At 50.0% G+C, this 23,011-nt stretch overlaps 1 protein-coding gene across 12 annotated transcripts in view; it reads right to left on the reverse strand.

Moving 5' to 3' along the window:
* LOC135263024 (ecto-NOX disulfide-thiol exchanger 2-like) overlaps nt 1-23,011 on the reverse strand; it is a 173,648-nt gene that overhangs the window by 4,801 nt on the left and 145,836 nt on the right. For all 12 annotated transcript variants that reach the window (XM_064350560.1, XM_064350562.1, XM_064350571.1 and 9 more), the window contains 8 exons: nt 22,690-22,902; nt 15,958-16,064; nt 11,927-12,041; nt 9,093-9,283; nt 7,454-7,594; nt 3,422-3,478; nt 2,537-2,642; nt 1,010-1,095 (listed from right to left, as the gene is read on the reverse strand). In XM_064350560.1, coding sequence (XP_064206630.1) covers nt 1,010-1,095; nt 2,537-2,642; nt 3,422-3,478; nt 7,454-7,594; nt 9,093-9,283; nt 11,927-12,041; nt 15,958-16,064; nt 22,690-22,902 — 1,016 coding nt within the window. The remainder of the gene's footprint in view (nt 1-1,009; nt 1,096-2,536; nt 2,643-3,421; nt 3,479-7,453; nt 7,595-9,092; nt 9,284-11,926; nt 12,042-15,957; nt 16,065-22,689; nt 22,903-23,011) is intronic.

Here is a 23,011-nt window from a genome sequence, read left to right on the forward strand (position 1 = left end):
GCTGGAGGCTTGTACTGAACGCCACAGTTCAGCGGTTGGGCGTTGTGAACATTGAAGGGCATCTCTCTGAGGATGTTTGAGAGCAGGATAATCACATCGCTAATGACGGGGAGTGGCCAAGGGGCCAAGACTGCTATTTGTTTTTGAAGCTCACTTGCTGGTCTAGGTGAGAGACGATGCTCACTAGCGCTAGTGCGGTTGGCTCCAGTACAGGACTTCCACATGCGTCAAGTCAATAGTACCAATGCGGTCGAAATACAAAGTCAGTCATTTTTCTCACGATAATATGTAGTCACAATATGTTTTTTATCGTCTAAGACTCCCCATGTGCCTATTTGTTTAGTTATAGTGTTTGTTATTGTCTATTTTAATATTCTGTGAACCAATCAGGGACAGTTTGTGTTGTTTGTCATTGCGCATCACTTGGAAGTGGCCAGTATCTCACACAAATAGTGGATGACCTGGACCTGCCTGAACATCATAACCATATAAGGGCCCTCCCTTTTTCCTCCTGCGCAGCCTCTGCCTCAAATTTGTACAACACAGCAGCACAAAAACTGCACTCCTCCTGCTTCAAAAAGCACAAGGACGAGGAGGGCGTGGATGTTGACGTTACGCTACTTTCTCCAGTCGGGCGGAACGAGAAACAGTTTTACATTACATTATTTATTCCGCAGATGCATTTATCCAAAGCGACCGAAGGTCGCTGGAACAACTACAAAACACACGTCCATCAAGGTGCAATACTCATTATGTAACTATGTAACAGATATCCATAGCCATGAACGCATTAAGTCCAGTTCACACAGAAAGCATAGGCTCGGTCAGAAAGTTGTGGTAAGTCAAACTAGGAGGCATGACGAGGAGCTACAGCATCAAGATAACAGCTCTGCTCCTACATTTGCTGCGAGACCCAGTGGTGTACACCGATGCCACAGGCCATGCATGTTTGGTGGGTGTTAGTTGACTGTGTGAGGCCTCGGGGCTCAGGTCGAGCAGACAGCTGTACCTTAGTGTCCATGCACTGTAAGTAGGAGCAGATGTACTCGATGCTGGCTCCGAACGGGTGGACGTGGAGGAAGGTGGAGATGATTCCTGAGGAGGGAAACGGCGAAAACCGAGTTAATCCACGCAAGCACATACAAGAAAACAATTTACATTCCCTTTTAAGCACCAGCATGTTCCTGGACTCATTTCTGATGCAGATCATAATACAGAACAAACCTCCCCATACAGCATATGGAAATACACATAATAGGGAAATATATTTATAGTACAATTACAGAGTGCTCGCGGTTCCCTGTTGTTCGTTTACTCCGATCCAGATAATTACAAGCTGCTCTTGACGCAGAAACTCTGAAGTCCTCTCGTAATTATGGACTAACAAATCAATGGAGGGCTTGAATTAATGAATTCTGGGGTCCAATCAAGCCAGGCAGAAAAAAAAAAGTCAGTGGTGTCTGAAGTTTCCTGAACCAGTTGTCATTACCGGATAATGTGCTCACCTCCTCAGATCCAGCCCATTAAAAGGAGTGCTTAATTACTCCTCATTCCCTGTAAGTCCTCATGCCTCCTCTCCAGCTTATTAAAACAAATATGCTGAGCTTTTAGGCAGGGGCGGGGCGCGTCTTGCCGTGGGGCTAGCTTCTTAGGCACCCTGCCCTCGCATCTCCGTAGAGTCTAGTCCAGGGGTCGGCCATTTTTAACGGGAACTTGCGTGTTTTTTTCCCAAAATTCACTTCGATTTGCCAGCCGAATGGACGTGAGGAACGAGGCCCGTTTCTTAGCGTGCGAGTCCGAGCGCTCGCTAGGTGCCTCTCTTTGGGTTCCAGCACCTTTGAGAGGTCTCGCTAAGTACGTCTGACGGAAGGCGCGGCCTAACCGCGTGCCAGTCTCCTCTCCTTGAAGTATCAGAGCTGGTGAGCTCCGGAGAAGCAGCCCATTAGCTACCTAACCGTCTCTCAGCTAATCACTACACTCTGGCATGTAATCAGCCCACACCCCAGAAACTCACACTTTTCAAAAACAGACTGCGGCAGTATGGCGTCCGCCCGCACGCGTTTGTTCCCCCCCCCCCGCGAGGCCTGCAGTCTGTCGCCCGCGCCTTGTCGACGTTCCTCGACCCCGGGACCCGTGCGGTCTTGGATTTAGCGGGCCCGGCTCTCGTCGCGGGCAGGAAGACGAATGGCGGAGCTGCGGGACCTGTTCCCGGAACGCGGGGTGTGGAACTGAGCCAGGCAGCGGTCGGGGGAACATCGACAGGCAGCCGGCGCGCGGTCATTAAGGAGCCGAGGTGACAAAGGGCTCCTTTTGCCAGGCAATTAGCATATGTGAAACAGCGTGGAGAGGATAAGAAATAATGGAATGAAGACAACTGTGTGCTCTTACGGAAAGGCTAATAAAATGATGAAGCTGGAGAGAGACATAGATTCTGGATGCTATCTTTCCTGCAGCAATAAAACACCTGTTCTACTGACAAACTCGCTTCCCTGTTGCATGTCTCTAATCCCCTCAAAGGCCCCCTCCCTCCACTTACCCACAAGCAAGGCCTCTCTTTCTGACTGGATGGGGCTGGTGGGGGCCACCTCTGGGGGACTCTCCTTCTCCTGCGTGCAGGACAGCACCGTCGGTGCGGCCGATTCCTGCACAACAACAGGCTTTAGTCCACATGTGCCCAGCTCAGTCTGGAGATGCTTTAAGCTTTGCTAAACCAGAAAGCGTAAATACATCCGCAGTGACAGGACTGTCAATATAAAACTTTCCTCAAGCATCAGCATGTTTACATGTGGGTGGAAAAAAGGTTGCATTCAACATTCATTACGGCAACCCTGGTGACTGAGTACACTTCACACCTGGCTGATAGGCCTCGTTTCTACCTGCTCCGCGCTCACGTAAAGATATCATCTGGAGAGCTGAGAATATGCTGAGGAGCGGGGAAAGACGTGCGCGGCCGAATCGTTAGCGCTCAGAACAGACCGAGCACTGATGAGAGCAAATGAGGAGAGAGGGCAGGAAAGAGAAACGAGAGAGAGCCTTCGGCAATCCCTCTCGCCTCCGCGAAAAAGGGAGGAAACCGAAGATCTGAAGGAGCATGACTGCTAGCGGCGCTAATGATCAAGCAGTTGTTTGCCACTGCCTCTTGACAAGCCAGCAGGGGGTCCTGGAGGCTCACGCTGCGTAGCAGGCTGCGCGGGTTCAAGGGCACCTGTCCACAGCTGACACCTCCACCTCTGCCCCCGCACCCGCCGCTGCCCCAGCACGTCAGGCGGCGGGGGCTTGATTTCCGAGCCCGAGTGTGCCTGTGTGAGTTCATCTTACTCTGCAGCACTGGCCTGACACAAAGAGCTGAGAGAGGGTTGGGGGAGGGGAGGGGTGCTGCGGGGAGAAAGGGCGACTCGGGGCCTCCTCCGCCCGAACTTACGCTGGCTTGAGCGGCGCTCTCCTCCATGCCTCCGTCATCCTGCTCTGCTGACTCCAGCTGAAGGAAAAAATTAGGAAAGCAGTGAGTGAGACGTGACATCATGCATGTGGGCATACCCACGGATGCACATGCACACGCACACAGACACAGACACACACAGGCACACACACACAAACTCTGCTGTTGAAAAGTTTTCCATCCTTTCTAACTTTAATGAAAAACAACTTGATTCACGAGCTGCTGCCATTAGATATAAATGTGGTTGTGCAGACCTGAAGCCCGACCAATGCATTCGACAGACCAAATGGTATAAAATTGTCAGCAACCTATATTCACTGCTGTTGAGACAATGGCACCTTCTGGAGATTGGCTAGGAAGTAAATTGCAGTCTACCGCCACGCACTGTCATGCCAAAAAACAATCCATCAATCAATGCTTTTAAAACTATTTTGAACCTTCTGTTGGAATGAGATAAAGTTCAACAAGTGGGCAGTAGATGAAGGAGTTCTGAAAGCATTTAAATAACAATGTTTTATTTTAATGAGAATACCAGTGACAGAGTTTAAAAATGATAGCAGGGGAGCCTCAAAATAAAGCAGAGGATGAGAATGAACAGCTATAGAACAACACAGACACTGCAATTCCTCACTAAATCGCTGAATAATTAATTACATCCTAACAGAACTTAATTACATCCTTACACTCTACTATTTAAACGTGCACTGTAGCTTTCATTTATATATTTAAAACAGATTCTTGATACATTGTGACAAAGTTCATTTTGTTGTGTAAATTTCATCAAAGCCAACCATCATTAAGTAAAGGATTTACAATTTGCCACTCTATTGATTTGAAATAATAAAGCATCATCCGACCATAAGGCCTGGAAATATAAATATGTCAAACCGAGAGGAACATCCGTACCCACAGGAAACAGACGGCTTTGCGTTAGATGGGTTTGCGAGTTAAGACGGCAAATTGGCACCGTCGGTCTTCTGCTTGCCTGTGCGAGCCATCTGATTCCCGTCCAAACAAGTCACATTCATTTATTCTGAATACGAAACCGAACTGCGAGACTAATTTTTCCTCTCACCGAGCGAAAAACTAATCCATTCTGCGGCAGCCGCCGACGTTGCTGGGGAAACGGCATGGTAATGTATAACTAAACGAAAGTTTTTTCGGCTGGATGGCGAGGGGGGATTCTCACATCGTAGTCACGCGCGGGCTCTGTTTGTTTATAGGAGACTGAAGGAAACTGAACTCGAGCTTGTACGGCACATTATGGGGGTTTCCGCTTGGCCTTTTATTAAAGACCCATTTTTAAACAGTGTCTGGCTGGAAGAGAGCCCATTTCCGGAAATAAACTTCAATGCCCGAAATCCCTTTTACTCACCACTGCGATGTTGGCCGTTTGTCAGAAACTTCGGCAAGTACCAAAATTATCCTCTATCGCACATAAAAACTGTCTGGTTCAAAAACATACACTGGAACTGAAAGGATATTTCAGTATAATAATAGCATTGCTGAACAAACTTTTTTATTTTATTTTTACCCGAAACGTATTTTCTTGCGTTAAATTCGTTTCGAGTAATTCAGAAAAGGCAGTCTGTACAACAATGCTGTTTCCAGAGGTTGTACTGCCTTTAAACAGATTAATTCCGCAGTGTTCATTCACAATTCTGTATATATCCTGATGTGGGCCCTGGTGCAAATTTTTTGTTGGGGTCCCAGTCGCCACACTCAGACATACATCCTCTCCTTCATCACACAGACCTAAATGTTATATTAATCACAAAAAAGTTGAAATGTTTGTGTTCGACAAAGCCTGAAAAGACTGGGAATTTAACTGATCAGTCCTAGTGCTAAATTATGTTGCCGTTGTTAGCGTTAGGGCTGATCAATTAGGCTAAATTTCCTGTCTTTTGAGGCTTTGGGCAAATGCAGACATTTCACTTAAAACTGTTATTTTTTTTTACTTTTTACACCAGGAGGGTTAATTAATACTTGGTATTATTATGCAGATAAACTTCACAGGAAATTTTCGTATAAAATTCAACACATCGTATCAAATATTCAAATCATATTCTCTGTAACACTGCACTACATATGCACTAAGTGAAAACATACACAAAAATAGGAATAATGTTTTTTAAAAAAACACAAAATGAACTATCACTAATATGCTGGCAGGAAAAAGGTAATCTCAATACAAAAAAAAGAAAAGAAAATGAAACAATTGTTTGACGTGGCAAAGCCCTTAATATCTGATGTTATATTTTTCAAATATTTTTCAATGACTGAAACTCATTTTAAGTTAATTTCATTTTAATTAGAGTGCAAATCAGATATGGGTCATCCACATTTCTCCCCAAGAGCCTTTTCACCAAGCCAGACTTATTAATGTAGACCCCTTCTCCCTGGCAGACAGTTTCTGCGAGATAATAGCATTTTATCTGACTACCATTTGGATTATGGGACCGCAGTGTGAAGGAGGCGTTGATGAGTGTTCTGTGAATTGTGCCAACGGGGCTGTAGAGGAATGCCACCAGCTATCCTGGGTCAATTATCTCATTAGCTATAAACACCAATGCTGGTTTAACTGTCCATTAGACAGCAGTAAAACATTTTATATAGGGACACAAGACCTTCTTCTACAAGCTTATCAAAAAAGTTTGCGAGAATGCCGTGAAACAAATGAGTAGTCCATTTAAATAATTAAAAGCAATGGATCCATAAACGGACACTGGCCTAAATGCACACCCCTGGTGTAATGCCGGGCGCAGCTCTTATAAAAGTCAGCCCTGAAACTCAGCCCTGAAACTGCGGGATAGGTGTTTATTTCAGGCTCTCAGAAGACACAAACGTGGCGCACAGATGCTGGCTCAGTTTCGGAGCCGTCATTTCCCAGCCTGGCTGGCCTGCTATGTGGCTGGGAGCACCGCTCGCCCACGTAATTCAAAAATAATGACTTGGGTGAACCTGCCATCCATTAAGTGGCGGCAGCCCTCCCTCTCACTCAAACCTGCCACAGAGGATGCGTGAGTGTGGGTGCATGCGTGTGTGTGTGTGTGTGTGCGTGCGTGTGTGTGTACGCATGCACACTTGAGAGAAAGTGGGAGAGAGAGATATTGTGTGTGCGTGTGTGTGAGTGAGTGAGTGAGTGAGTGTGTGTGTGTGTGTGCGTGCGTGTGTACACATGCACACTTGAGAGAAAGTGGGAGAGAGAGATATTGTGTGTGTGCGCGTGTGTGTGAGTGAGTGTGTGTGTGTGCGCGTGTACAGCAAGAGAAAGTGGGGAAGCTATTTGCTAGACCTGCTGGGGAGGGCTGTGAGAAGCAAGAACAATAAAAGCGAAAGTCAGGTTACTGGTTAGCTGAACGATTCGCAGGAGAGAGGCTACTGCACTGATAATGATTCCCTGCATATGTACCAAGTGAAATTCAGTTAGTGGTCAATTCAACGGAATGTAAACAGATGTAAATAAAAATGAAAATATAATACAAAGCATCAAACTACAAATTATCACTGCTGCAAAAATGTAAGCATCAAACAAAAATTAGTCATATTTTCCATTTAAAAAATGGTGACTTCAGGTAACTGAAAAAAAGATTCATCATAATGAAAGATGCCTCAGAACAGAATTGATTAACAATCTAATGAGATCCCAGGTACTACTGGAGCTTGATTCTCGGCTAATTCTACTGTAGGAGGCTACCACAAGATATTCCAGTCACTGTTCTTCTAATTGGTATTCATACCACTTCTAAAGTCACGAACATTTCAGAGTGCTGAATGCCCTCTGTTCAAAATGATTTTGTACCCCAGAGGTTGGAAACAGATGGTCCCTTACAAAGACAGTAGTTTCCACCTTCTGTGACCAACCTACTGAATTTTCAGAGAGTGAGGGCGCTTGGCACAGACCCGAGGTGGGTGAGTCAGAGGTAGAAGGGCACCGTGACAGATGTTTGGGCGGTGGAGCGGGACAGTGTGAGGACGTCTGGCCCTCACCAGGGGCGGATGTGTGACTCTGACCTGGGGCGGCTGCGTCGGGGGAAAGGCCAGCGCTCTCTCCTGCAGGCTCTGCACTTGGGTCTCCAGCTGCTGCTTCTCTTCGGAGCTCTTCTCCAGCTCCGCCTCCCGCTGCTTCAGCTCCTCTCGGATCTTCAGCAGTTGCTGCGAACAGACAGGAAGTGATTATGGCCCAGATTCTGAGCAAACAGACAAGAAGTGCATAAGCACCAGATTCTGAGCAAACAGAGAGGAAGTGCCTAAGAACCAAATTCTGAGCAAACTGACATGAAGTGTCCAAGCCTCAGATTATGAACAGATAGACAGGAAGTGTCTATGCACCAGATTCTGACCAAACAGACAGGAAGTCCCTAATTACCAGGTTCTCAGCTAACAGACAGGAAGGACCTAAGTACCAGATTCTGAGGGCTCTCCATATTTCTAGTCCAGGACCACAACTGGGCCCAGATATTCACCACCGAGGCCCCCAAGTGTAATAAACCATCCTCCCCCATATCTCTCCCATATCTCCCTCATATCTCCCACCTATCCACATAACAGGCTTCTTTCTTTGTTCTTTCTTTTTCCACCAGAGCAGCTGATATCGTTCTCGATAGATAAGGCTTTATGAAAAGTGGGGGGAGGAAAAAAAACAAAGAACTTTGCTTTCATATGCTTTTCTAATCTCAGAGGGGGCCGGCGTCCCGAAATTCATAAGATGCGAGTCGGAGGCCCTCCTATTCTTTATTCGATACTGGTGGTGAGGATTGTGCGCGTCTCTCCCAGCACCTGTTCATCACACAGCGGCCGTCTGGGCCTCAGCTCCGCATCTGATACAATCGAACAGAGGGGCGAGGAGATGATATGAGCCGCAGGTGATGGGATCCGGCTACGTATCCTTTTGATTTTTTTAAAAAATTTTTTTTACAAAGCCGCGTGTCCCATGAATAGCTCTAGCATGTCCTCGCCGAAAAGGATTTCTCACAAAGCTAGACAGAAAGAAAGAAAGAATGAAAGAAAGGAAGCTTTCGCCAGGAGCAAAGGTATAAATGGCTCATGCCGGAGATCGAAAATTGGAATTAGAGCGAGCTAACAAAAAGAACAGGAGCCTCCCAATCAGCAAGAAGACCATGACCACGCAGAGCAGGACAAAGTGGTCTCATCTAATCTGGGAGGCGTGAGCGGAGCAGACGCGCTCGATATTTCAGCGCGTGACCGCGCCCGGCGGGGGGAAGCCGTATTCAACCGCCGACGCGCCGAAGAGCCCGGGCTTTCTCCCCTTTCTCTCTCTCTCTTTTCTCTCGCCCGTTCTCCGGTTCGCTCCCGTCACGGCCTCATTACTCACGGCGCGCGCCACCTCGGGGCGGGGTAATGAGGCCGGCAGGTCGCGCCCGGCTGGGCCGCTGGGGGCCGTCTCCTGGCTCTGTGTGAAGGGGAAATGGGCCGTGGGTTCCCTGTAAAACACTTCCCGCCGGCGCCGCTGAAGCTCGCCCATTTCGCGCGCAGCGTTTCGGAAAAACTCGCAGATTGGCTTCGCCGTTTACGGCGCACGGCGCTCGGTCGCGGGAAAAAACGGCTCCCGGGGCCCGTCCCGGCGGGCGTGCGTGCGTGTGTCCCCTCCTCCCCCGCCCCGCCCGCCCGCCCGCGGCGGCCTCCTCCGCACCTTCTGCATGCCCTGCAGGGCCTGCTGCAGGAAGCTGAGCTGCTGCTGGCGCGTGGCTTCCTCCTCGCTGTGCTGCGGCTGCGCCTTGCCCTGCTCCTGCTTCAGCAGCTCCACCTCGTTCCTGTACGCGTCCAGCTGGCAGCGCAGGCTGTCGTTCTCCTCCTTCAGGGCCTCCGCCTGCGCCGCCGGGCCTGCGCCCCAAAACGAGGGGGGGTGCAGAGTGAGAGACAGAGACAGGGAGGGATGGATAGAGAGAGACAGAGAGAGAGAGGGAGAGCAGAGAGAGAGGGAGGGAAGGATGGATAGCGAGGGAGGGAGGGATGGATAGTGAGGGAGGGAGGGGGAGAAAGAGAGAGAGGAATGAGGGGGAAAGGGAGGGGAGGAGAGAGGGTGGGAGGGAGAGAGTGTGGGAGAGAGGGTGGGAGGGAGGGAGACAGTGTGTGGGAGGGAGAGGGTGGAAGAGAGAGGGGGCGAGAGGGAGAGAGAGGGTAAGTGAAATAATAAGAGAACGGAGGAAGAGGGTGAAGAAAAATAAAATCAAAACTTCAGCACTGAACAGTTATTTATCCGCACATTTAAGTCATTCATACATGCAGGTAATCACACCGATTAGCACAGATTAAATAAAACACAGTTAAAACTTCAGTTCACATCGGCTTAATGTGCCGTGTGCGTTATTGCCAAGCCGTAATTAAATTTATGGAACGGGGACCTTTCCAGTGCGGGAGAAGGGGAGATGTTAAATTAGGGACCCATTTGCACTGAAGCGCATTACAAAAGCAGGGCCACTGGAAACCTCCGTTAATGTTTCCAGGCATAAATTTCATTAGAAACGCATTAAAAATCATTATCTGTTATAATGCTTCTGTAAACGTGACAAGGGCTCCTCGGCCGGGTCTGATCTAAAAGTCGGTGTCAATAGAGGGGAGGTGGGTAACAGGATGTACGAAGTGAGTGACAGAGCAGGTGACATCAGAGCCGAGCTCTTCAGTCACACGTGGGGAGTCTTACAAGGTGCTCCAGGCACCGTCGTCTTAAGAGGGTGTCCTCCTTGCACAGGCGTGTGAAGGGTTACGAGCGGTTTAACCGCGGTCATGAACGCAAGGAGACGTATCTCATTGTCTTGGCTGAAGGGTGGTGGGAGGGGGGGGGTGTACGGGGCAGGAGGAATAGCTCATAGAAGCCTCGTCTGTTGCCGTCGGCGACGTGGCAGGTTGTTATATCGACCACGGCGGCTCAACGATCTAGACGGGGGGCGGGGGGGGAAGAAACACGCTCCGTTTGTCCGCTGCGGCGTATCAATTGTCAGGAGGAGCTACCCCGCTGTCATTAATTGGCTTTCAAGAAGGTGTAAAGAAAGCCAAGGAGAGCAGGTGTCCTCCTCTAGCTGAGCAGTAGATGTTTTCCATGTCTGGGCTGCGTGGGCTGGTGTTAGGGTAAAACATGATAAGAAGGAAATCTGACAACATTACAAAGCGGGCCTCGTCTCCACTCCCAGGCTCTCCAGGGGCAAACCTTTCGGAACGCACCTGTCAGGGTAAATATAAGGTTGCGGAGCGGCGCCTCCTTTACAGTCGACCCCGTCGCCTCTCTCCGTCTTCCCTTCAAAACGGCTGACAGCGGCCCGAACGTGATCATTATCCGCTTCCTTTTAATAGACGGGAGCGAAGAACGAGCTCGTGCGAAGACGAAGACCCGGTAAACGTACGAATGCATCTGCATGCCATCTGCATATCAATGAGACGCAATGTCACGTTAGCGAGGGCGCGTGCGGAGCTCTGAAAGCAAGGCCGAGCACGGTGACGGGGGGCGCTCGCCGTTTAAGGGGCATGGTGACGTGTGGGGGGGGCGGGGTGGATATGACGTCCAGCCGTCCCACTGCTCCTACGACCTTTCCGAAAACTCATCCGTCCGGAGTCCAGCGAGGCACGTTACTCTGTATATAGCAGTGCGTGTGCATGTCATTGCATACACACAAGCATGCGTGTGCATGTATGTACACGTGTGTTCAGATGCGCACATCTGGGTGCACGGAAATATCTGCACCCATTTTCAGGGGCTTCCATGCAAATCGCCGCGCGAATCCATTTTGCCAGCCAGGCGTGGCCGGTGTGCGGCAATTCGTTTTATCCTCTCAGAGTGAGCCACTCGCCCGGGCTGTTCGCTGGTTCCTAACGGAGAATGACCCGTGCTACAGCGGAAATGTTCCGCGGTCAGACATGCGGCGGCACTGGCAACAGGCGAGGGGGGGGGGGGGGGGCTGAAACCTTCCAAATTGCTTTGACTTTGTACCTTCAGGGAGGAGACCCATTGGGTGAGCTCCATTAAGCCCAATGCAGATGGCTCCAGCTGACACCGCGTGCCCCCGCAGCGTGAGGCGGGAGACCGAGGGGCCGTCAGATCAGCTCCGGGGCTCCGAGCCGCCGCCTTGTACGAGCGAGCGGGCGGAGGAGGAGGAGGAGGAAGGTGCCTTCGGCTCGGCCGATGAAAAGACCGGAGCGGGAGGCAATTAAACTGTCTCTGCAGGTGCTTGCCATTGACTTATCTGGACCGTTCTGAAGACAGAACAAATCAGCCTCGGTTCTCTTCCAGGTCCCCTGCTTTATGGGCGCACGCAATCAGAGCCAGAGTCAGACCTCATAAATCCACCTAATTACAAACATATCTGTTTAGGGAGTTTGATGGCTCATTCAAGAGGCACCCCTTGAGACTTTGTGGGACGCGTCTCAGGAGCGGGCCGGGTTTAAGGTTCCGATAATGGAGGACCGACGCCTCCTTTTGGATCGGACCGCACTGCGGCGTCTGCCAGCATTTTTTTTTTTGTGCTGCAGTACCTGAGTCCTCAGAGTCCTTGCCCTCCGAAATGTCCTCCATGTCGTCATCCGACATCTCCATCTCTTCCTCTCTGCGGATGCCCATCAGCTCCTCGTTGTGGATGTTGCGGATTTCCTGCCAGAGAAGGAGGGGAGGGGGGAGAGCAGAGGGGACGGCTTAAGATTTAGCATTAATCTTGTACACTTTAACAGCCTAACGTTAGGTCTCAAACTTTCCCACAGTTTGGCCTGGATTCAGTGCAGGTAAATTAAATTGTTCATTTGTTCTTCGCAGTCATTGGGAAATGGCCAATTTGTGTTTGTGCTTAAAAAAATGAACCTTTGCATTTAATGCAAGCAAAAGTTAAAGGGCGTATGTCTAGCGCAGGGGTGCACAACAACATTTCATGATTTAGTGCCAACTTCTGCTCAGTTATTTAATTAGCTCAATCAAATCTTGACATTTGCACCAGCTAAAGTCACAGACTGCAAGTTTATCCTAAAGGCTTTACTGTGTTCAAGTACAGGAGTGAACCAGTGTAGTTTATAGAGTTGTTTATAGAGCTTTCAGAAATCTAAAACAATTGGTTGGAACAAAAACCAGCGCGCAGACTAACCTTCCAGGACCGGAGTTGAGCACCCTTGTGCTAGCGTATGATAATTCACATCATTCACAATCCATGGAACATCTAAAAGAGAGCTGCAAAGCCCTTTTGCCGTTGAGTAATGGAGCAGCAGCTCCAGAAACCCTGTGCTGAAAAGGTAAGGTCAGGGAGACGACTGGAAGCTGGTTCTGTCTGTCTGCTCACAGACCGCAGACCTGACGTTACGGTGGGTTTGCTGCAGTTAGGGGCTTCGTCTCCCAACTGTCGCCCGTACGGCCGAACGCAGCGGGCTTCGCCCCGCGGAAGCGCTGCGCTGGGGGCGACCCCGGGGGGCCCGTGCAGATGGCAACAGATGCCAGGCCCCGCTGCGCTAGGCACGGAATCCGGAGGGCCGGGTTGGCACGGCGAACGCGCGGCGGTTAGCGAGTGTTTGCCGAGAGCGGGCGCTCCCCGGCAACACGGGGAAAAAAAAAAACAGCGTGCAAACACAGCCATCTGTTCGGCGCCGCGCGACACGTGATCTCCTGCCGCGCCTCGGGGTCCAAGCAGGTAGCGCGAAAAACAAACAGAGCCATCTGCTGGTGGGGGAGATAAATCCCAGCGCCAAAGCCGCCGCAGCAGGGGCGTGGCCAGTCTCTTTAAGGCTGGCTTTAGACCTTCCGAAACGGGGTGTGGCCTCTGCAACCTCGGGCATGTCGTTCAGGACAAGAACTCCCGGTGGGTCTCCGCCAGCCTATTTTGCCCACAGGGGGGAGACACCGAGTCCGAGCTCTACAACCATTACTTACCGCAGCCAAAGCCAACACGCAGGGCGGCCAAACCAGACTTACCTAGGAGTCTAGCCTCCTGTTAACCGATAGACTTCACTGAAACACTCAGGAAAAAACATGGTCTGACACAAGCAATGTCATACCTCTACACTACCTTACCTTATGTAAACACAGTTCACTGCAGCTCTGAAACCCCCATCACCTTGAGAGGGCTGGCGACTGAACTGCATGGGCGCTGGGGTCACGACCCCCAGGTCCCAAACGAGGGAGGCACGAGGGATGGACTGAAGAACCGAGGACGCCCAGAGCAGCTCGTCCCGCAAGCACCGTTCTGATCCCGCCCCATCTTCCTAAACTCGGCCTACAGCCGAGCTCAGCCCGCCGTGACAGTCCCCCTTTCTTATTCTGTTATTTCTGCCACAGATCTTAGCCATGGTCCTTGCTAAGGGGACCCTTTTTGCACTCAATGTCATGGGGGACAGACATGTTTAGTCCCTTTTAGTACAAAAAAGGAAAAGGAAAAACCAAGGGGGTGTCCGCTCGCTGCAGCGACAGAGGGGGTTTGAGCACTTAAAAGTTACGAAATGCAGAGCGGACTCCTTTTTTCAAAATTCCCTTGGTAACTGCGGTGGGAACGAAAATCGCACGAAACAGAAATACCATTTAAATCAAAAGACTCTTTAAATTAAATGACCGGGCTGAGGGAGGACCCTGGGGTTCAATAACTGCTACAGCCCGGAGCCACGGGTTTCTCTTTAATCCAGAGGTTACGCACGCGGCTCTACTGGCTGCCGCGGCACCGAGTGTTAATCAAGCTCTGCCCTTATATGGGCAGCCGCGCGGGCGACGCAGCTGCTGTTGTAACACGGATCAGCGCGAGGGCGATCCCGAGGACAGGAACGTCTGTCGTCGCGCAGTCAGCGGGGCCGAAAGAGCGGCGTACGACCCGCCCCTCTCTCTGGAGGACGCGTCGCGCTCTTCAGCGGGAATGATATCCAGTAACGTCCACCAGACAACGGCTGCGGTAACGAGCGTCGCGACGGGCCGCCACTCGCGGACTGAAGCCGGGACTGCGCCGGCGATGATCTGAAGTCAGGGCGCCGGCCCCTCTCGCCCGCTTGTGTAAAACTGCCACGAGTCGCGCCGCTCTGAAAATGACCTCCGTGAAAACACAGGAAATCACCCCCATGGGGCTGCTGGGAAAAAAAAAAAATACATTCTGAATATCGGCACTGACAAAAGGCCAATTAAACTTTTAGAGATGGAAGGATCCAAAATCTGAGCTTACCTTTGTATTTGAAATGCGCAAAACCCATTAAAAGTGGAGGGAGCTTCTACATTTGATTTTCAGAGCGCCTTCCTGGGGCCTAGTCACACTTAAATATCACAGAGCCTCTCCCTGCCAAGGCCCCACGTCCCTGTGGCATAGACCAACGCCATATAATTCAAGTGTGCCGTGCCCAACCGCAGATATAACAGACACGCTATCCGCAGCAACAGTGCCATGGACATTGACAGGGGTCGCGCTAGTCCTTGGAACGCTACGTCTTTAGAACACAGGACAAAATACGATTTTTACACCAATTCACTTGGGTTCTTAAAAATATTATATTTTTGCCAAAATATGGCAACACTTTGACCTTTTTCCTGCATAAAATAAGCAGTCATGCGCTAACGCGACCACTGTTTGAGTATCACTTTGGAAAGGACACAGGCAAGGCAACACTTCAGACGTGTCTCTCACCCTTCAGCAGTGGGCTGATGACATCGGCGGCGATGCAGAGTGATTGCTACCTTTGTACCCAACCTGTTAAATAAACACTCCTGACCCTATAACATTCTGTAAAACTGTGCTTTACCTGTGTATCAAATCGAGATTAGGCACTTCTTTAAACACAAAAGATCATATTTACCCACGCAGCCCTGAGAGGCTTGTACCCAATTATACTCACTGACAGCCATAATAATCAGGCATTCAACGCCCCTGACTGGGAAAGAAGGCAAAAAAAGAAGAAATGACTGATGGTGTCAACAATGAGCAATGAAAGAAGTACAACCAATGCAGCCTGTGGGTAGAGACCTGTTAAATGAATCCAATTCTCTCTCTCAAGATGGATGACCCAGAGTTTTGATGAACTGCGGCAGCTTAAAATTTGACTGATCAGATCCTATAATGGGTCCCCATTAAAGAGGACTGCTAAGTGTTAACCTGGCTGTGGCTTTGGGAAGCATGCAGTGCGATCAACAAGTTTCTTGTTTTGCTACATGGCTAACACATTTACCAATTACCAGTTTCAGTGACCTTTTTCTATTGGCATCTTTGAGAACCCCATTAGACGAGTTTACCTTCTACAGGAGAACATGCAGTCCCGGGTGATTAGCACCTGCTCACTGCACTCCCCTGAGTGTTACCAACCCCTTGCTCCACCACACAACAAATGTTCTGTTGAGGCGAGAGAGACGATGAACTCCAGAGAAGACAGGTGAGGAGGGGGGAGGTCAGGAGAAGGGAAGAAGAGGTTGGGGGAAGGAAGGGGGATGGGGGGTAGTTCAGAGGAAGGTGTTGGAAGCAGAACAAACAGAATGATGTGCAGAAGGAGACTCTTACTGTACAAATGAAGAGAAACTTGGAGGGGGGGAAAAGTCGGAAGGGGGGGAGCAACTGAAAGAGACCCACCTCTGCTTGCTTGCGCCACACGTCCAGGTTCTTGCGCTGGGCTTTGGAGAAATGGTCCCATGCCTTTTGTTTGGAAGCAGCGTGGAATACAGACACAATCTGCTCAACTGGGGGGGATGCGGGGGGCCCAGTTTGAACCGTCCAGGGGGGAAGAGACGTTGGCGAGTGGGAGGGAGCAGAGGAGTAAAAAATTGGAATCAGGCAGGAGGGCAGTCACGCTCGCTTCTCCCCGCTGCAGCGCGGGGGGGTGGGGAGGGGTAGGGGGGGCGGTGCGTCGGCGTCGAGCGCGGGACGGGGGGGACGGGGGGGTTTGTCCCGTCTCGAGGGCGACGGACGGCCCCCCGAAACGGCGGCCCGGCGCTGGTGCTGACGCGCTGCATGGGAAACAGACGGCTTACTGCGAGCCCCGCGCTAGCGCCCCGCGTTAGCGCCCCCGCTCACCCCAGAGCGACACTGCAGAGGGACGTGTCGGGACGCCGACTGCTCATTTCTTGCCCCCCTTTTGTCTTTCATTTCGCTTCTTGGGAATGCTATCACCAAGTTGCATCATGAAAGCCCCTGTCCCCAGTGCATTCTAGGGGGTTGGAGGTGGGGGTGTTTGAGGGATCTGAGAGGGAGATTTACAAGGAAAGCAATCACATTCCACCACACGCACTTGAAAATGAATTTCCCTGTACCTTATCTTCCCCCCGACTGCCGACAGTGCTCACTCCCGTACAGATCGGGTGTTTGGAATGCAATTATCAGTCTCCCAGCACACTGAATTTAACATTTTGCTTGTAACCGGTTCAGCTCATTTACTTCCTACAAGATGGATTAGACTGGTTGCATTATACCCCCACCCCCCCAAGTGCGATATCGCTTGTGTGGAGCATGGCGAAACGCCTGCGCGGAGCAAGAGCGTGGGCCTCGCCGTAAGCCGCCAATTTCATGCAGTGGTAACACACCTCCGACAGACGGCTGCACCCTCCTCTCGTGATAGGACGGACCCACCTCAGCAGAACACAGCACGCAACAGTCACGTCCAACCGCTTATCCGCGGGCACCAGTGGAATCTGTGATTGGGTGCGTGTGTGTGTACGTGCTTACGCATTAGCAGGGAAACCGTTTCAGTGGCTGAGGAACTGCCTCTTTCTAAGGGTCCCCTCCCACCCACCCCTTCACTTAGTGATGTTGGTGTGTGGTCATTGGGCCATGGCGCATTGCACCTGGTTCTGATCCATTCCAGCAGTGTCAGAGATCACGATGAGCTCCTCACCCAGCCCTTACACGCCAGTGCGACAGAGCAGGTCTGGAGATTTTTGTATTTGCATGTGTGTATTAGATACAGCTCCCAAGCGGAAGCAAGCTCAATATTTGCCAAAACATGCAACCGAAGGAGATTAATTATAACGCTTGAAGAAGATTAATTATGATACATTATGCTTTGAAAAGGATTCTGATAGGCGCCTTGGCTTCCTGCTTCTAAATGCGAATTAGGTTAATTCCACTGAGGTCAGCAGCATGCGATAGCAATTTAACGCAGTTTCTGCACTGAATAATATGTCCTAATAAAACATCCTCATTAGTAATTCCGCTGCATAATTGCACCATTCTTACCTCTGCTCACCCTGGTTCTGGCCAGGCTAAAAAAAAACCACATAGGAAGATGAGCCAAAACAAAAGATCACATACAACAAAACCCCCGGGTTTGGGCGACACGCGTTGGTTAAATTCACAGTGACCTCTGACCCCAGCGACCGAGCATGGACGGGACGCGAGGCAGTTGCGCGTTCCCCCGGGGACCCGAGGCGCGTCAGACGGGGGTCGTTTGTTCCGTTTGCATCCAGCCAGGTGGTTCGCTAACGGCTTCTTGAGCGGTTCCACTCCCTCCAGAACAAAGCATTAATTAGCCAATCCCCCACGACAACACAGCAGGGGCTCAGTGCTTCAGTTCTCATTGCTCTCTAGTCTACTTCCTATTTTAAAAAAATAACAGACTCTCAGTCTCATTGAAGTTCTCCGCCTTTCGTTTCTCCAGCGAAAAAGGCAGAAATTCATTCCAAAAAAATGACACTCAGCAGCGTTGTTCGTTGTGCCCTGGCATCCATAAAGGGAGGGGAGAAATCTGCCACAGTGCAGCACCCACACCCATTCAAAAACATTTCATTTCATTAAATGTAATGGAATGTGTTATTGTATTCAATTACTTGATGTTTTATGGCACTGTAAATCATACCTTATTCTGATTTACAACTTTTATTGAAACTTTTTTAACCTCCGCATCATGTCTAATTGCACATTCCACAGTGTCTGCTGCTCTGAGTCATTTATTTTCATAGGTCTTTCTCACTGTATGAAAAGCCCAGTACAGATAAAGACACTATCACAATCAAACACTAAGCACATGCAAGGTTTGTCTTACAATTCTATATAGCCTGCAGCCCATTATTGCTTTCCTCCTGAGGTTCTCTCAAAAAACCCGTTTAAGTCTCTGTGATTGGCTGGTAAACAGGGAACAGACGCCCCGTGGAGGGCTGGAAGCAGGAATGTCCTGGACATCTTCGGTCTGCTGGGCATGTCTCAGAGGGTGCCATTCTACTTCCGATTTCCCCACAGCGTAACCGAGCTTCAAAGGCACAAAGTTTACCATCATTTTTTCTGTCCAGGAGTTGAATAACTCATCCTAGAAGTTAGAACTCATTGGGGGGTGGGGGGGGGCTGACTTTCCATATTCTGGTCAGGAAAACAGCTCAAACTCCAGAGTAAGCTAAAATGTCAGGAAGAGAGAGCTTGGTGGTTGTATCGCGTGCGAGCGCGTCAGACGCTCTGTGTTGTGTGTTTAAAGGGAGCGGAGGGAGACAGCCCGCATCATTTCTCTTAATAACCTCGGGCTGGAAGAACACAGGAGTGAAAAAAAGGCCTGCCGTCTCCCAGCCCTCTCTGAGGTGAGAGGGCCGAGACGCGATCGATAGCTACTTCAGCACCCTTTAATTTGATGGAAGTAATCGATGTGGAAGGCAGGGGAAGGGGTGGAGCAAATGTGTCCCTGTGTGTGTTTATGAGCATGTGCGTGTATTTATGAGCATGTGCGTGTTTGTGTGTGTATACATTCTAGTTAGCGTGCGTGTTGGCGTGCCTGCGTGTTTGTCTGCAAGTGTGTGCGCCTGTGTGCGCGTGCGAGTGTGTGTGCGCGTGTGTGTGTGGTGGAGCACGTGCTCATGTGCGTGGGCACAAGCGCGAACACATGCGTATGCACATGCACGTACGCAAAAAAGAGCCCCACACATACACACGTGTACCAACACGCATACGTGAGTGTGTGTGAGATCGTGGCGATGGCGATGTTCGGCTCTCCCAGGCTCCCCCCACCCCACCACCCCCCACTATTCCTGGATTAGTCCCTCAGGGGAAACATCTTTATTGTTGTATCACCGTTATGTTTCTTTTTTTTGTGTGTTTGTACGGTCATTTATCAGCAGGAAAAACACTATTAACACTGGCAGCATCACCAAGGCTGGAGCCTGGTGGGGACCGTGGGGGCGGCGGCTTTTAAACAGACGCAGCTGCTACTTCTTCATTTTTATTTCTTTTTTTACTCCGGAGCGACGCTTTTCTCATAAAGACACAGGACTCCGCAAGAGTGATGAAACACATTCCCAATTCAAAAAAAAAAACGGGATATAGTCAAGTGCTTCAAGGCTGTGAAATCTGAAATAAATCCACCTCAGAAACTGTGGTGCTTTAAAGCGCGCCCTGAATAAGGGAATATGAATTCGTGTCACAGTTCCGAGCGGGCGGATTTGCTGGATGTGGGCAGAGAGAAATTTAATTCAGAGACAGGTTCTACATCTGGTTTTCCAGGCCAGGCTTTCCAACAGACAGAAAAATTGTGGATAAAGCACATTTTCATTATCTGTCCATTCAAAAATCAAAAAAGCCTAATTGCTCTAGAAGGCCTTATTAAACCTCAATCAAATTGGTCGTGCAAGCCTTTAAGTATACAGGGATCAGCAACTCACGGTCCTCGAGGGCCGAGAACTGCTGGTTTTCCACCCTCCCTTTGATTGGGAGTCAGGTGTAAAGACAGTCTGGACAATCAGTAGCACTAATTACCTGGGAGAAAAGAAAACCAGGGCTGGATTTGGATTTGAGGGCCAGAGTTGATGATCCCTGCTTTAAGATATCTCTCAAATGTTTCTTTATGGCCGGTCATATTTTCACAACAAAAAAAAAGCAAAAAACAACAATAAAAATAAATTATGGAAACACTATCTCAGTATCCATTACCAGCTGCACTCTGTCCAAACCAAAGAAAGGACTGTTTACGTTTACAGCTGATTATTTTGTCTGTAAATCAGCCCCTGGGTTCAATGTAAGGGTGGGAGAGATTGGTGGACGGTGGTAGTTGTATGTGTGGCTGCAGGGGATTGGTCACTACGCTGACACTGCTAGAATGTGGTGTTCAGAACGTCCCAGGCATGCTTGAGCCATGGCCCTCCACCTAGATCAGCAGACCGGCTCTCCCACTGCACTTCCTGTCTGCGGCCAGTTCATTATACAGATGGGTTGCCTCAGACCCCCAGACTGAAACAGGAAAGCGGAGGACCTCTCCTGGTTGTTAAAGCTCTGATAGGATGCCGTGTCTGTCAGAGGTGTGTTGTGTGGCTCGCTGCGTCATAACGACCTGTCGTCAGTCACCCGTCCTTCAGTTCTCTTCGGCCCCTACTCTGGGTTACTTACTTTGCTTCGATTGGCAGATTTTCTCCTTCGGGTCAGCTGGCCAGTGTTTAACTAAGCTGGAGGGATAAATTAGCCGGCGATACGCCACGCGGCTCCTTGACTTACACGCGCCAGGGCTTCTCGCGCCGTTAGCCGCTAAATACCCTGCAGCGATCGGTCGTGCTGTTTGCCGTCCGCTTACCAGTGTGGTACCAGATACTCCACCTGTGTCGCCATTAATGCAATTCTGCCCAAGACTGTCAGACTTCTTATGGACTTACCTCACTTTACCCCCGAGAAAACCTTTCGCCCTCTTAGTTAGAAAGTGCAGACAGCTGGCTTTTTTTTAAATGCAAGGCAGACCATGTGCTAATGTTTCAAGCCAAGTGTGTCTAAACAGTATGGCATTAGTGGGGGTCGTGTGTCACAGTGTTATTAGAAGTGTTAATAGAAAACATCATCCATTATTCAGTTGAAATATGTGCTTGATATGTGAATGGTGCTGTTCACGGGCACTTATAAAGAAAAGAAATAAAGGTCAGTCTAAAAGCATATGGAACATATTCCATTATGCATTAAAAGTACATTGGACATATAAAGTGAGCGCCATGATGTTTGGGACAAAGACGTTTTTTTCTTGGATTTGGCTCTGTACTGCACAATTTTAGATTTGTAATCAAACATCTCACGTGTGGTTAAAATGCACATTCTCAGATTTTATTAAGGGTATTTTTAAACATTTTGGTTTCAACATGTAGAAATTGCAGCACCATAATGTTTGGGACATAGTAATGCTATGTAAATGAAAGTAGTCATGCTTAGTGCTTTGTCACATATGCTTTGGATCCAGTGCTAACTAGTTGCCTGCATCTTGCAGCGCAGCCTCTAGTTCTGTTTGTGAAGTCTTCTGTGGACAGTAGTCATCGACAGTAGTCATCGACACATCTATGCCTACCTCCTGAAGAGTTTTTCTGATCTGTCAGACAACTATTTTGGGGCTTTTCTTCATTGTGGCGACAATTCTTTCGTCATAAATTGTATCACGTCCAGTGCAATTACTCAGCTCAAATCGAAAATTGTGGGGTGCAGAGCCAAATCAAGAAAAAAAAGACTTTGTCCCAAACATTGTGGAGTTCACTGTATAATCCTCGTAGCCACGGTGTGTATGTAGGTAGTGGGTATATAAGAGATTTTTTACATATCACAGTAATATGTGTCGTCCTGTATGTCAGCCAAATGGCACAATGGTACCACTGAAAAGTAAAACCTGAGTGTCAGCCGTGTCAAAGTCACCCCTCTGAAGGACAGTAGAGGTGTTAGTGAGGGGGGCACCTGGGGTAACTGGTAAAATTGGCCACTGAGCTGGACTGCTCTGCTCCCCATTTTGCCGTTGCCAAGACGACTAGGTGTGCAGACGGGCTAGCCGCTCGCTCCACAGGCCTGCCCATTGTACCCTGTGATCAGCTCCCTCCTCAGCCCAGAGGGCTGGCCTTGCTTTTTCAACCGCCTTCATTTACTGAAGTGCATCTCCCGCCGACAGCCACTCAGGCCCGGTGCACACGGCACGGTGTCTGTAACCGAGACAGGCTCTGCGGGCTGGCCGCTCTGCGGGAGCGACGCGGGCATCGTTACTGCCGTCGCGGCCCTTAATGGCAATTCCAGCACGGGGTGGATTCTCGCAGGGAGTGTCCCCTGCCTCTAAACTGCACTGCACTGATGTTTCCAGGCGCTTCAGCGCACAGGAGACAGAGCGAATGTGTGCTTAGCACCTGTCACCAGTTTACGGTAACGTTATCCTGAGAATGTAGGCTGTCATATGTGGAGCCTTGGTCTCTAATGATAAGAGATGCAAGGAAGTGCTATCTGAGAGCGCATCCAGGACAGAGACTGCATTCCGACGAATAACTCTTGAAGCAGAAATTCAAGGATGAGGTTGTGCATGTTTATCCTACCCCTGTGTTCCCACTGAATCCCTGTAGGGGGCAGCATGGGGAATGGCTCTCCAATGGAAGGCACATAGAGGGTACTCACATTGCACCAGGATGCCAGCCAGGGCGTTCTTGAACTTCTCCTTGGCCTCCTCCATCTCCTTCTCGTGGGCGGCCTTCTCGTTCATCAGCCGGCGGATGTGGCTGTTGGACGACTGGATCATGGAGTAGAAGTTGTTGGCGTTGCGGCGGTTGACCTCGCCCCGCTCCACCCAGGTCAGCAGGACGCGGACGGAATCGGGAAACTGGGAGTCGTCTGCGGAGCCAAGGAAATGGGGCGAGGCGGGGCGGGGGGAGGGGAGGGTGGGCAGGGAGGGAAATGGCGACCAGGTGGCAGGAAAGGGAGAGGTCGCGCAGTTAGAGAA

The sequence above is a fragment of the Anguilla rostrata genome, chromosome 9 (assembly GCF_018555375.3).
Source record: "Anguilla rostrata isolate EN2019 chromosome 9, ASM1855537v3, whole genome shotgun sequence".
In the NCBI taxonomy this organism is placed as follows: Eukaryota; Metazoa; Chordata; class Actinopteri; order Anguilliformes; family Anguillidae; genus Anguilla; species Anguilla rostrata.